This window comes from Aphidius gifuensis, linkage group LG3 (assembly GCF_014905175.1).
Source record: "Aphidius gifuensis isolate YNYX2018 linkage group LG3, ASM1490517v1, whole genome shotgun sequence".
Classification (NCBI taxonomy): domain Eukaryota; kingdom Metazoa; phylum Arthropoda; class Insecta; order Hymenoptera; family Braconidae; genus Aphidius; species Aphidius gifuensis.
The window spans coordinates 21,939,561-21,954,474 of NC_057790.1; the positions used below are offsets into that span (position 1 = coordinate 21,939,561).

General features: G+C 24.9%; 3 protein-coding genes across 7 annotated transcripts; 2 read left to right on the forward strand and 1 right to left on the reverse strand.

The window, feature by feature from the left end:
• Nucleotides 1-786: 786 nt before the first annotated feature.
• On the reverse strand, nucleotides 787-8,173 carry LOC122852853 (ubiquitin-conjugating enzyme E2 H). The gene is made up of 6 exons (XM_044152931.1): nucleotides 7,570-8,173; nucleotides 7,009-7,478; nucleotides 5,473-5,549; nucleotides 2,926-3,093; nucleotides 2,725-2,853; nucleotides 787-2,646 (listed from the first exon to the last, which is right to left on the reverse strand). Exons 2-6 carry the CDS (start codon nucleotides 7,059-7,061, stop codon nucleotides 2,510-2,512), a joined length of 564 nt encoding a protein of 187 aa, XP_044008866.1. The 5' UTR covers nucleotides 7,062-7,478; nucleotides 7,570-8,173; the 3' UTR covers nucleotides 787-2,509.
• A 368-nt stretch (nucleotides 8,174-8,541) lies between these two features.
• Nucleotides 8,542-11,234, forward strand: LOC122852854. 5 transcript variants are annotated; one of them, XM_044152934.1, is made up of 7 exons: nucleotides 8,566-8,593; nucleotides 8,784-8,867; nucleotides 8,937-9,436; nucleotides 9,533-10,219; nucleotides 10,428-10,868; nucleotides 10,948-11,098; nucleotides 11,180-11,234. In XM_044152934.1, coding segments are annotated over exons 1-4 (1,254 nt in total). In that variant the 5' UTR covers nucleotides 8,566-8,592; the 3' UTR covers nucleotides 10,202-10,219; nucleotides 10,428-10,868; nucleotides 10,948-11,098; nucleotides 11,180-11,234. The 5 variants fall into 5 exon arrangements, with proteins under 5 accessions (XP_044008870.1, XP_044008869.1, XP_044008868.1 ...); XM_044152933.1 differs by having other exon boundaries at nucleotides 10,450-10,868; XM_044152935.1 differs by having other exon boundaries at nucleotides 8,542-8,593; nucleotides 8,780-8,867; nucleotides 9,533-10,868.
• Nucleotides 11,235-11,350: 116 nt separating this feature from the next.
• On the forward strand, nucleotides 11,351-13,399 carry LOC122852856. The gene is made up of 3 exons (XM_044152937.1): nucleotides 11,351-11,680; nucleotides 11,779-12,999; nucleotides 13,350-13,399. The coding sequence occupies exons 1-2, from the start codon at nucleotides 11,672-11,674 to the stop codon at nucleotides 12,403-12,405; spliced, it is 636 nt and encodes a 211-aa protein (XP_044008872.1). The 5' UTR covers nucleotides 11,351-11,671; the 3' UTR covers nucleotides 12,406-12,999; nucleotides 13,350-13,399.
• The last annotated feature ends 1,515 nt before the right edge of the window (nucleotides 13,400-14,914 follow it).

Below are 14,914 nucleotides of genomic sequence, written 5' to 3' on the forward strand. Positions count from 1 at the left end.
AATAATTTATCATCAATTATTAAATTTTCAATTTATGTAATTTATAAATTATACATATTTTAATGGACACCTTAATTTTTTTTTTTTCCTCGTTATTGAATTTGTAGTATTGTGTGTTACTTTCTGAGGATTGAGAGAATATCGATAATAATAATAATAATAATAAAATGATTATAAAAAGAAAAAGGAAATTTTTAATGCACTGTGGCAAAGAGTCTGTTGAATATAAATAAAGTTAATAGTTAATTTTAGATGAAGAATTTAATTGTCGTATTGCTAATGATGTTTTAAAATTATCTGAAAATCATTTGAGAAGATGGATATCAACAATGATGTTATCATTTTGTAGTATTTTTTTTTTCTTTCAATATTATTTTGTAGGTCAAGATTTATGATACCTGTTGAAGCCCGAATGATAAGAGTAAGTAGTTTTTTTTTTTTCAATGATAATAATGTGTCGAATTTTAAATGCCAAAAATGGTGAGAATATAATTGCCTGTTAATTTTTAAAATTCAGTTTTGATAAAGAATATTGAGGTCTGGTTTAATGCCAATGATCATCTCTTGATGAATGATTGTAGTCTTGTCTGATCCACTTGTTTTTTTTTTTTTGTTTTAAATGAGGTTTAAAAACACATGATAGTTTATTTTATTTTTCTTGTTTATTGTACCAAAAAAATTTATTTATTTTTTTAATTATTGATCACCATTTATTTAATATAATAATATATTTTTTAATTTCTTATTTTTATATAAATATTTATATTTATTTATTTAATTATGTGGTATTTCTGGTTATTGTTGCTATATTTTTTATATCACGAAAAGTTGGATATAACGATATTAATTTTGTCTTGTTTGTTTTTTTTTTTAAATCTGATTTAAAATTTTCCTAAATTTTGATACAGCTGTGTGTAACTGTCACGAAGATAAACCTTGGATTTTTTATTTCAACTTGTAAGAGTATGGCACTCAATTTTATTTGACAATAATATAATTTTTAAATTTTAATTTGCCTTGAATTTAAAAATAGACACAAATTTCTGATAATTATTTTTTTTAATTATTAACAAATTGCAAGAGAAAAACACAAACAAAAATATCCAAGGCAGTTTTTTTTTTTTTTTTTTTACAACAAATATTTATTATTAAAAAAAAAAAAAAAAAAGGAAACGAAACAAAATATTTATTGAGCAGCCAAACAAATATTCTTTCACACATTTCAAATTTAATGATTGTTTATCTTTTTTTTTTTTATAATTAAAATTTTTTTTTTAACTCCAAAATATTGGTACTTACTTATTGTACAATTATCAACTTTATTTATATAACAATTACTACGTAATATATTTATGTGAAATTTTTATTTCGAACACATTTATTAATAATTGAAAAATAAATTTCAATAATTATTTTTAAAAAAATTTAATTGATGTCTGTTGCTCAGTGATTATTTAATAACTTTTTTTTTTTTCATGATTTTATTTAATGGGAGAATTAATATAACCAAAATAGATAAAAGATAAAAATAACTTATGATAAAAAACAATAATTCTTGGCTAATTTTTTTTTTTTAAATATATTTTTCTGTTTTAAGTAAAAAAATAATTATAAGATACAGATTAAATTGATTCATTTTGTGATTATAATAAAGCCTGTTTCATTACAATATCCAAAGACGAAAGTTTATTTAATTATTATTATTTTTTTTAATTTTTAAATAAATTTTTATCTTCGTTAATAGTAAATACACTACTGTACAACACTTGCGTCTTTTTAATTTCGTTTTTTTTTTCTTTTTTCCTCAAATTGCTTATCCCAATTTTCAATTTTTTTTTTCACCACAAAAAAAAAAAATAAATAAACAAATTAATTTATTTAAAAAAAAAAAAAAAACAGACAAAGGCATCGCGATTTTAACAAATTATTATTTTTAAAATGTATTATAGACTTTTCCTCCTAGTGTTAATTTATTATGATAATTTTATAAAAAAAATAAAACTACTATTCGATTGACCCCAAAAATATCGGATGCCTGCCTCCCTATCTCCCCCAACAATTAATGAATATAATTTTTTTAAACCTAGTCTAGAAATTAACTAGACAAAACAAAACTTAATTGCTAAAAATTATTCTTTCTTACTTTTTTGAATAATCATAAAAATGACTTCATCCAAGCGGTGTTCTTTTTTTTTATATATTTTATTCGTTGCTGCGACGATTCAGTCAAGTTTCGAGCACAACCTGAACAAATCTACTTCATAAATTTATCATTTTTTTAAGACTTTATAAATCTGTTACAACATTCTCTCATCAATTAAACTTTATCTATCAAAAAAAAAAAATAATAATAATATTTTAAGCTAGTATCTATTTGTTTTGCATTCATCAATTGTTGTTATCATTTTTGTTTGGTATTTTTTTAACAATTGAATATTATACATGATAAATTCTTGTGAATTGATGTTATTATTATTATTATTTAAATAAAGAATTGTAAATTATTTGGTTACAATTCCATATCCTGTGCTTCATCTTCACTAAAATCACTCATTGACGATTCACTATCTGATGACATTCCATTGCCATTTCCTCCATTTTCCTGGTCCCTCAATGCTTCCTCTGTTGCATATTTCCTTACATAATCTAAAAAATTAAATAAATAAAATAATCATCTACCTATATTTAAATTATCAAAAGACCAATTCAATTAATGAAATATACCTGCAACTTTTTTCTTGTATTCTTCAGGCTTGTGAAGATACATGGCAGCAGCATCACCATTTAATGGATCAATTGGATTTGGATATGTCAACAATTGAGGCAAAAAAGATTCAAAAATATTTGATAAATCTGTAAATTACACAAATATTAAAATACAAAATTAAAATAAATAAATATTTTCAAATTATTAATTAAAATAACCATAAAGTGCTGTCCATGCTTGATTGATAACATCAAGACACACTGTGCCTGATACTTCATCAATATTTGGATGATAAACTTTATTCATAAATCCAATTGATGGTGATTTAAATGGATAATGTTCTGGTAAATGAACTCGAACTTTCCATATTCCACCTTCATAAGGTGCTGTAACAAAACAACATAAATAATATTAAATTACAATCTTAAAAAAAATTGACTTTATAATAAAAGCCAATCATATAAAATAATATAAACTTTATCAATTGCTTGTGGTAGTAGAAGATAAGACGATAATTAAATTTCTAAGAATAAAAATAAAGCATAAATAAAACATTGTTGTTTTTTTAAATATACTTTGATTATAAAAAAAAAAAAAATATTTTGATGATGATAGGACATTGTGTAAACAATCCACCAGTACGTGATTGTTTTAATATTATATTTATGTTTTATTTTGTTTGATAAAATGGAAAGGATTTTGAGTGCATACACAATGCGCAGAAAATTCACACATCGATGCAGTTTGATGCCAGAAAATGTGAACAGCCAACAGAGTAACAGTTGGGATGCCAGTATTTGACCCACTGACCTGGTTTATCTTTTTTTTTTTTTTTTTTCTCAATACGTGAGCCCTTTTTTCTTTTTTTGAATTCTATTTATCGCTAGTGCATTCACAAATTTAGTATACTAGTTGGTTTAATAAAAAGAAAAAAAAATAAACATGATGATTTGAATGGTAAAAGAAAAATATATTGGAGAAAATAAAATAGTAGAAAATAGATTATGATGATGATGATGGTGGTGAAAGAAAAATGATTCAAACCATGAGCTAAAATATCGTTGAAATAAATTTTAGTATAAGCCAAACTGTAAGTTAAATTAACAACGATCTGTGTTACTATGAGCATTTTAATTTGCGTCATTTTCATGCAAGACATTAGTAAACTGGGTTATTCAATTTAACCAGTTGATTAAAATAAATATTATTGATATTACACTATTATTATTGATTAAAAGAAAATAATTATAAATATATTTTTACCTAATTTTAATTATTTAATTATCAATACTAAAAAAAGGATTTTATTTTTATTTTTTTATTGAAAAAATTGAAAGCAATTCTTGTTGTAAAATATTATTAATAAATTATTTGAATGTTAAATTAACCAGTACTTGTTTGTCATTAATGTTAAATAATTAAAAAAATAAAATAGCTAGTTTTAAACAATAGTGACAACCTTTTTCGGAAGAATAATTGCGAGGCCATTTGGCAAAAAATCAAAATAAACACGCGTTATAACACGTGACTTATATCATTGAAAATACACCTGCAATAAATTTATAATTTAAACTTCCTTTTACAATAAAAATTAATTATTAAAATTGCAAATTATCTAAACAACAACAAATAGAAAATTTACATAAATATTTATTATTACATCTATCAGATAAATGCGTTAATGTGATTATTAAAAGGTTTTTTTTTTATAAATTCCCTGTAACTATTAATGTACACCAAATGGCCTGCCAACACGTGCAAATAATTTCAGGGTCAAAATTTTTAAATCATCATCTCTGATTGACTCAAATTGAACAAATTTCATGAGCTTAATAATAATCCAAAGTCCAGTACAAGATTTCTATCATCAAAAAGAAAATATTAAATTTAAAAAAAAAAGAAAAACAATTGATAACCTTTTTTTAATGTTGTTGTTGTTGTCTATAAAAATTTAATTATTATTTTTCTTTATCAATTGTTATCTTCAATAACAATTGAAAATACTTTAAATATTATTACAATTTTTTTGTGTAATTTATTTATAGATTTAATGATTATAACAACAAGTAGTCATTCTACTTGTTTCAGATAACAAAACTAGTAATAAAAAACATATTTTATTATCAAGAAAAAAAAAATATATAAAAAATTTTATCATAACATACATGTTATGCTTTAATTCAAGAGTATATCTCTATTATTTTTTTTCTATTTAATATTATTATCATGATTTATCAATCTTTTAAATTTCAAATAGAAAAAATAAATAAAAAAAAAAATAAGGAAATATGTTCTTGAATTATTAGAATGTTTGTTATAGGATATATTTTATCCATCAAAACCACAATCAACACGAGCTGGAATAACATTACACAATATCCTGTTGCTTAATTTATAAACAAGTGTTAATTCAGTCAATCGTAATAAAAAATTTTCTCTTCAAAAAAATTGCCTATTTTGTTAATTTATTTTTCGTTTAAATTTAATTGAAAATTTTTAATTTACCTGTTGTTAAATTAATGATTAAATAGTTTTATTTCAAGTTTAAAATTACGCAATGATAATGTATATTTAAAATGATTATTTCGAGGACATTCACAATCATTTAATGCTGTTATTACATCAATTTTTTTATATAAATATATTATGTCTTTTTTTTTTATAAATAATAATTATCACTGTATTAAAATTATTTATTCAAAATGTTATTTATTTAATAGAAATTATCGTGATTATTAAATATAAAAATTATTTATATTACTCACTTCCACGAGGTCCATAAAATTTAACTGAAAATTCATTTAGTCCACCAAGAATAGTTACTTCATGTTTACTCTCTATTCTGTAATATATTTAGTCAAGAAAAATAGATAAATTTTTTTATATTAATATTTAACAACATTAGTGGTATATAGCAATAATAATAATTATTGTCGACAATAGTAAACTTGACGAGAATCAATATTTCATGTTTACGTTGTTATGGTAACCTCGAGTTTACTTAATTTATTCTACTTATTCAAACAATATGTTTAAATAATAAATAATATATTTACAATTATTCAAGACATGTCAGAATAAATGTCAAATATAATGCAAATTGTTGGAAAATTTATATTTTTATTTGAAAGTAAAATTAATATGAAAAAAGTATTTTTAAATTTGATTTATGAAAATTCATTGAATATATTTTAGGTAGAAATAGTAAACAGAAAGTTGTATTTATAAAAAAAAAATATTATTTCTCTTTGAGCTATTTAAATGTTAATATATTTGTATTGGTGTTGTTGTTGTTGATATATTGGATGGTTCATTTGTATATTTGATTGGACGAAACGATGACTTTCTAAAGCTACTTAATCTCCCAATTGCGATAGTAATTTATCAAAATAAAAAAAAAAAAAATATCACGTCTTTTATTTGTCAACACAGTGATTATTAATTTAAACTATAAAAGTAAAAAAATATTAAATCCAAAAACTACTACTACAACTACTCTTTTTGATTTTTAAATTTTAATTTTTTTCTTTTTTTTTTTTTACTTTAAATAGAGAAAATAGTGACGTTAATATACAGCCGAGGTTAAAAAATAAAATGAATCCAAACAAATTGAAGAAAAAAAAAAATATTCTTTCAACTAATGTATATTATAATTTTTTTTTGGTTTGGAATAATGCCATAATTTTCAAGGACAAAAATAAAGAAACAATTAATTTTATTTAGTTGTAAATTTAACATGATAAAAAAAAGAAAAAAAAAAAATTTAACAACCTTGCTTAGTGATAAGTTATTTTAAAAATATATTTTTTTTTCTTATTGTTTAGATGAGTTGAACGTTATATATCCTCGGGCAAATAGCCAAGCCTCAAAAAAATTTTTTAAATTTTATTTATCTCCATTAAAACACATTAATTTTGATTGCAAGAATTTAATTGAAATAAAAGCCAACAATTTATATGAATTAATAGAATGGAAGAAAAATTAGCGAGGATAAAATTAAGATAAGTAAAAAGTAAAATAGGTAGTTGTAGTAGTAGTAAGTCTTGTTAAACGCACACACAACGGTACAATCAGCTGGTTAAAAACAGCTGTGACCCGTCATCAGTGTAGCACCAAGTTAAATATCCCCCATTACTACAAAGGCCCACTTGAGACTTGGTTGTCAAGCCAATACACACACGTAATTTATCCATCAAAAAAATAAAAAAAAAAATAATTTAAATAACAATAAACTATTATTAATAGCAATTATTTATAAATAAAAATAATTATTTTGTTTTTCTTTGTTTTTAAAAGGATACAATTTGATAACATCAGTGTCCATTCGTCGTTTTCCTGCACTTGGTGACGACATTGTGCACTTGATTGATTTATCAAAATTTATTTAATAATAATATAACAATATCCAATTGTTTATGGAGCTGTATTAATATTTAAATTGACAAAATTATTATCAACACTTTAAGGGCCAAAATTGTTTATGTTCAAAGGCCCCACTTTGCTATACACAAACTTATTATTTTCTCTTGGTTTATTTTTATTTCTCTTCTTCTTTGTTTATTTTCTTTTTTATCTTATTTATTTTCTTCTTTTTTTTTCACCTCGTGTGTCTTTTTTCAACACATATAAACAGCCCCTTCCACTGGGTATCCACCAGTGCGCCTGCTTGTGCGTTTATATTTTTCGCCCCGTGATGATGATAATTTCTTTTTATGTTGTTAAAATTTATATATTTTATAAAGAAAAAAACAAAGATGATGAAATTTCACGTCTAAAATAAATAAGATTAGTTAAAAGACAAATTTTTAATTTGAAATTAATTGATCTTATATATTAACAAAAGAAAAAAAAAAAATACACACAAACACAGTTATCTTCTTTGTTCTTTGTGATAAATTATGGTGATCCAGCAATCAACAATAACAAAATCAATGGGCAGATGTGTGATAAATGAGCTTCTTTATTTATTTATTTTTTTTTTGAGCAAAAATTATTCTTTGTCCTCGAGTAGATGTCATTTAACTTGCACTAAATAATATGTATATTATTTAACATCACCGTTGTCGAGAAACAAAAGGAACAAAAAAAAAAAATAATAATTTAAATTAAAAATGATAATAAAAACTTTGCTTGGTAGCTAAATGATGATGAGGACGAAACGAAAGACAATATTGTCTAAATTATTTGGATAATTTTGAATGTAGTTTAATCATTTCCTGGTTTAACAATTGATGACACTTTTATATATATATTTTTTTTTAATGCACCAGATGAAGTAAATAATATGCCCACGATCTGTCAAGACCCACAACCCCTTTAACCCGCGTCCAACTTTTGCTGATCACACACTGCGCAACACACAATGCTTTTCTGCAATGTCGGATTTCTTCACTCCTCTTCAGGACTCACTCTCTTTGTGTACATATGTATGTCTTTCAATGTGTTTTCCAGTAAAATAGTTTTTTTTTTTTGTTTTTTTTCCTTCTCTCTCTTTCTTTTTTTATCTTTTTCTTTTGGCCTTCTCTCCAGCTCGCGAGGGGGGCCGAGGGTGTTTGATATTGGCTGGAGGTCGAATAAAAGAGAAAAAGATAAATAATACAATTTGCAATTAATATGACAAGGAAAAAAAATATATTTATTTATTTATTATGATTTTTAGTATGTTAAATATTATCCAGGTGGCAGTGTGATAGGTTTTACCGACTGAAAGTATTTTATATTCCTACCGCTTGGCAGCGCATTTCTGTCTATACCGCTATACGTGATACCACGTGATACAGATAACAGATGTTTTTTTTTTTTTTGTATAAATAATTGTAAACAATTAAATTATATATAGATAAATAAATAAAATAATGAAAGGATAGCTGTCAGTATTATTAATAAGTAAGATGTTTTTTATTTTCCGAGTTTAAGTAACTTTAGGGGGAAAGAAAGGTGTTAAAATTAGTATATGACATATGTGATGTTTTTCATCACTTTTGTCAGATTGACTGGACTGGACTAGTACTAGTACCGCATGCTTGTAAATAGATTGAATATTTGAATATTAATGTTGATTATTCTTTTTAGACAGTGATAATGGAGCATGTTAATGATGATTGCCTGGCTGAAATATTCATGTATGTGCCAACATGTGAAAGACCAAAAATTGCACTGGGTAAGATGAATTATTAAATTTAAAAAATTATTATTCAGTAATGACATTTAATTTATTATTTTTTTTTAGTATGCAAAAAATGGAAAAGTGCTCTTGATAATGCTTGGTTTAATATCAAAAAACTTGAATTCACTTATTGGCGATATGATGAGTATCCACATTTTTTAAAGAAAAATTATCCAACAGTCGATGGACAATTCAATTTTTTAAAATCACTACTTTATAACTGTGGTCGTTATTTACGAGAATTAGACTTGTCAGTCTATCCTAAATGTAACATACTGCCAGTTATTAATGAATATTGTCCAAATCTTGAAAAACTTCGAATAAGAATCGATTATATTGATGATACTGATAGAGCAATATTTAATAATGCATTTATACATCTTACTAAACTAAAAGTATTGAAAATTATATTTGATGGTTGTCTTTCTGGTGAAGATTCATTGGTACCTACAGCTTTAATTAATTCATTGTTGAATGTTGCTGATACATTGATTGATCTCAATATTTCAAAATGGTCTGAATCCATTAGTGACAGCGCTGTATATCCAGAAGAAATAACTAGTGTATATCAGCTAAACTTTATATATTTTATCTATTGCAAAAATATCATTATTTTTATCCTTTACATAAGTTTTTTACGTGAATCGTTTATTTTGCAGGTGATGACTCAACTAAAGGCCTTAAGACAATTTGGAACTGCTGGTATACACTATCCCGACAGTTTAGCTGACCTAAGTTACTATATGAACAATTATAAAACAAAAAGATTTTTTTCTGACGACAGTTGTTACATTAGCCAGGAAATTGATAGAAAGGAGCTCTTTGAAAAAATCGAGGTATTAAATATTATGAGTGGGCTAATTCCCGATGATATTATATGTAATATTGCTAATACTATGAAACGATTACACACACTACATGCATCATGTCAATGGCTGACCAATACAGCTATTGTTACATGTACAAAAATAAATAATTTAAAATTTATCAATTTATTGGGCTACAATAACGTCATTAATGACTCTTCAATTAAATTGCTGAAAAATTTGACACATTTAAAGGTGCCATTCAGCAATAAAATTACTGATGAATCAATCATTAAAGTTCTTGAAAATTCACCAGAGATGCAAAGTTTTAGCCTTAAGAACACAGGTATAACTCATAAATTTATTGAAAAAGCAGCAGAAATATCAAGAAATCGTAAAAGGGAATTAAGAGCATGGGTTACACTCGAATGTGATAAGGCACAAGTTGAATACAATGAATATTTAACTGTTCGTTATGTTAAAAACCAGGAACAACGAAATGAAAATTACATAACATATTGATTCATTGAAAATTTTATGGTAAAATAGTTTTTTTTTTTTCCTCATCTCTTACTTTCTCTCTTTTTTATCTTTTTCTTTTGGCCTCCTCGTCACTCTCCAGCACCCGAGGGGTTTGATATTGGCTGGAGGTCGAACAAAAGAAAAAAAGATAAATAATGCAATTTGTATGACAAAGAAAAAAAATATATTTATTAATTATTATTTTATGTTTTTATGATTTTATCAGATTTTATTTAAATTTTATCCAGATTGTAGTGTATACTGGCTGAGGGTAGTTTATATTTCGACCACTTAGCAGCGCAAGAATCGTTTTCTATTTTTGATGATGACATCTAAGTTAAAATAAATATTTTCCGGTATTGTAAAAAAAAAAAAAAAAACATTCTCGTGATTTCATATTTAAACGCTGGATCTGGCCCTGTAGAGCCTGTAGAGCACTTTTTCATCTTATTTTCACTTACAAACATTTGATCTTTTTTAATATAATATATATATATAATACATTAAGGTAAAAAAGTATTGTAGTGAATACCTAATTTTAATTTTATCAAATATGAGTCAGTTCAAACGATTACGTAAATTAGGCTCGCAAGAAATAAGCTTGATAAAAAACTATGAAGTTAAAAGTCAAATTACAACACGTTCCTTAAGCAAAAAGAACAATAAGGTTAGTTAAGAAAAAGTGCAGTAGTCTGCATCCCATGCTTGTAGATTATAATTTATATTATATTGATTATTCTTTTTAGACAGTATACTCTCACCATGATGATAATAATGATGATGATAATAATGATCCATACGCCAAAGATATAATGACAATTGAACATGTTAATGATGATTGCCTGGCTGAAATATTCATGTATGTGCCAACATGTGAAAGACCAAAAATTGCACTGGGTAAGATGAATTATTAAATTTGAGAAATTATAATTTAGTAATGACAATTAATTAATTTTTTTTTTTTTTTTTTTTTTTTAGTATGCAAAAAATGGAAAACTGCTCTTGATGATGCTTGGTTTAATGTCAAAAGCTTAGATTACTTTATTAGATGATGATGAGGTATCCACATTTAAAGAAAAATTATCCAACAGTCGATGGACAATTCAATTTTTAAAATCACTACTTTTATAAATCGTGTAATGTTATTTACGAGATTTAGACTTGTCAGTCTATCCTAAATGTAACATACTGCCAGTTATTAATGAATATTGTCCAAATCTTGAAAAACTTCGAATAAGAATCGATTATATTGATGATACGGATAGAGCAATATTTAATAATGTATTTACACATCTTTCTAAACTAAAAGTATTGAAAATTATATTTGATGGTTGTCTTCTTGGTGAAGATTCATTGGTACCTACAGCTTTAATTAATTCATTGTTGAACGTTGCTGATACATTGATTGATCTCAATATTTCAAAATGGTCTGAATCCATTAGTGACTGCAGCGCTGTATATCCAGAAGGAATGATTAGTGTATGCAAGCTAAACTTTATATATTTTATCTATTGCGAAAATATCATTATTTTTATATTCTTTACATAAGTTTTTTACGTGAATCGTTTATTTTGCAGGTGATGACTCAACTAAAGGCTTTAAGACAATTTAGAACTTCTGGTATAAGCCATCCTAATAGTTTAGGCGTTTATTTGAACAATTCTAAAACAATAAGAGTTTTTTCTGACAACAGTTGTTACATTAGCCATAAAATTGATAGAAAGGAGCTCTTTGAAAAAATCGAGGTATTAAATATTCTGAATTGGCTAATTCCCGATGATATTATATGTAATATTGCTAATACTATGAAACGATTACACACACTACATGTATCATGTCATTGGTTAACCAATACTGCTATCGTTACATGTACAAAAATGAATAATTTAAAATTTATCAATTTTTTCGGCTACAATAACGTCACTGACTCTTCAATTAAATTGCTGAAAAATTTGACACATTTAAAGGTGCCATTGAGCAATAAAATTACTGATGAATCAATCATTAAAGTTCTTGAAAATTCACCAGAGATGCAATGTTTTAGCCTGAAGAACACAGGTATAACTCATAAATTTATTGAAAAAGCAGCAGAAATATCAAAAAATCGTAAAAGGCAATTAAAAATAGAGGTTTCACTTGAACGTGATATGTCTAACACACAAGTTAAATATGAATATTTGACTGTTCGTTATGCTAAAAAATAGAAACAACAAAATGAAAATTACATAACATTAATTCATTGAAAATTTTATAGTAAAATAGTTTTTTATTTTTTTTTTTTCTCTCTCTCACTTTCTCTCTTTTTTATCTTCTTTTTTTGGCCTCCTCGTCACTCTCCAGGATGCGAGGGGTTTGATATCTTTGATATTGGATATTTGGATTTGCAATTAGTATGACAAGGAAAAAAAATATATTATGATTTATAATAAATTTTATCCAGATGTAGTGTGGTAGAATTTTTTACCGACGGAAGATAGTTGATATTCCTACCGCCCGGCAGCGCAAGAGTCGTTTTCTATTTTTTAAGATGACCTCTAGGTTAAATAAAATATTTTCTGTTTGTAAAAAAAAAAATTTACGTAAACACTCGGCTGCTTATTTTGTTGTGATATTTAGTGATTAAATTAGCTTAATTAATTATTTTTTTTTGTATAAATCGCTTTGTTTTGTCGTTGTGATCCGATTGAGTGATAAATTATTGCTGAGTTTTGCTTATTTTATCCAAAAAATGTATATTGTCGAAGGCGGTCAAATTGGACTTGAGACGCCGATGAATTGGCACATAAAATGGCGTCGAAGTAAGTAAATATTATTGTTGTTGAGTTTGTTGATGATAAATTTTATGAAAAATAGTTATAACAATAGTTGAATAGTTGATAAATAATTAACAATCAGCAAAAATAAAAATTAAATATTTGAGGTTAGGGTTCATTGTCGTTTCAAGCTGAATAAATAAATTATTCATATTTTACAATAAATAATTATTAAAAATGGAGTATTAATTTATAAAAATAATAAAAATTATAAGTAAAAAACAAATAACAATTAATAGTGCTATAATTAATTCATTTTTTTGCTAACAATTTTGTCATTTATAGGTAAAAATGTTATTTAGATTTTGTTATTAATTATTTATTTATTTTTATAGATTCAAAAAAATATGAGGATAAATTATTTATTAAATATGGCTGATCGATAAAAAAAAATTATGGAATTTCATTCAACGTGGTAATATTTTATTATTTTTTTGTAGCTAAAGTTTTTTATTTGTCCAACAATTTGCCAATGAATTTTTGTAAAAAAAATTACAGATATTTTGAGGAATCAAAGCTGGTGATTAAGGCTCAGAGTAGTCTGTACTGATAATTAATTACACAGCTACTGTTAAAATTAGCATGAAGAGGAATTTATTCATACCATTTGTATGGTAAGTTTTAATATATTTTTTAAAGTTGAATAGAAATTATTAAAATTGTATATATTGTATTGTATCCTGGTAGTCGACTATTCATTCAGTATTTTTATTGTTTTGTATTTTTTTTTTTTTTTGTTGCAGATGATTTAAGTGCACTGAGTTTAAAAAAAGGACGTCAACTAATTTGGAAAAACAAACTAGTATACCTGTTGTAACTGGTAATGTGCTGACAGACACAGATAAAAATCTAAGATGATTCAATAAATAAATTGGCTGTGAATGTCCATGATGCTGATGGTGATGATAAAAGGTACGTTGGTTTTAGTTTTTCTTCGATAATTTCAATGAAAATGAAATCAATTGAATCAGTAAATATTGATGTGATTGATCATACATCATATTAAATACTGATTAAAACTAAACCAAAAATAAAACTATCATAAATCACGTTGATAGTTTTATAAATTTAAAACAAATTAAAAATTAAATTATCTTGAGATATTTTTAATACACCAGAGCTAAATCATGGCTCGAATAAAAGATTAAAATGCGTAATTAATTAGATTTATAATAATAAATTTGTAAAAGAAAAATAAACGTAAGATAAATCAAAATCAAGAAGTTAAAAAAGAGCAAAATAAATGCCAAAAAAATGACAAGATTATTTGAGTTACCAAATAAAAAAATGTAAAGAAAAATTAACAAGAGAAGGAAGAAAATTATTGCCAAATATTAATGAAGCCAAGATGCCAGTATGGAGAACAATACCAGTACCAGATGTTGATGACGTTGATGCAACTTGTCAAAGAATTAGCTATGGATCTTGTGGAGCACCAAGCCAAGACATTATGCACGTATGACAAACAACACCAGTACCAGTACAAGTACCAGATGATGTGGAATATTTTAGTGATGCCATTTGTCAAGCAACTATCTATGAATCTTGTGGAGCACCAAGCCAAGATATCATGCAAATATAAAAAACAACACCAGTACCAGATGATGTGGGACATTCTGTTGATGCCATTTGTTAAATCCATGGATCCATGGTACTTGAGGAGGACATACTGATATATATCCACTTACATCCAGTTATTATACAATTAAAATAAATAAAATATAAAAATTTATTGTTACTTGTTTTTATTATTATGTTTTTAATTTTTTATCATCAACAAAAATAATATTATATTGTCAATTGTATTGTGCTATTTAAATCATCATTTGTTGCTTCATTAATGATAAATTTTTAAGGATTAAAAACACTTGTCTTCAACTCACTTCAACTGCAAGATATG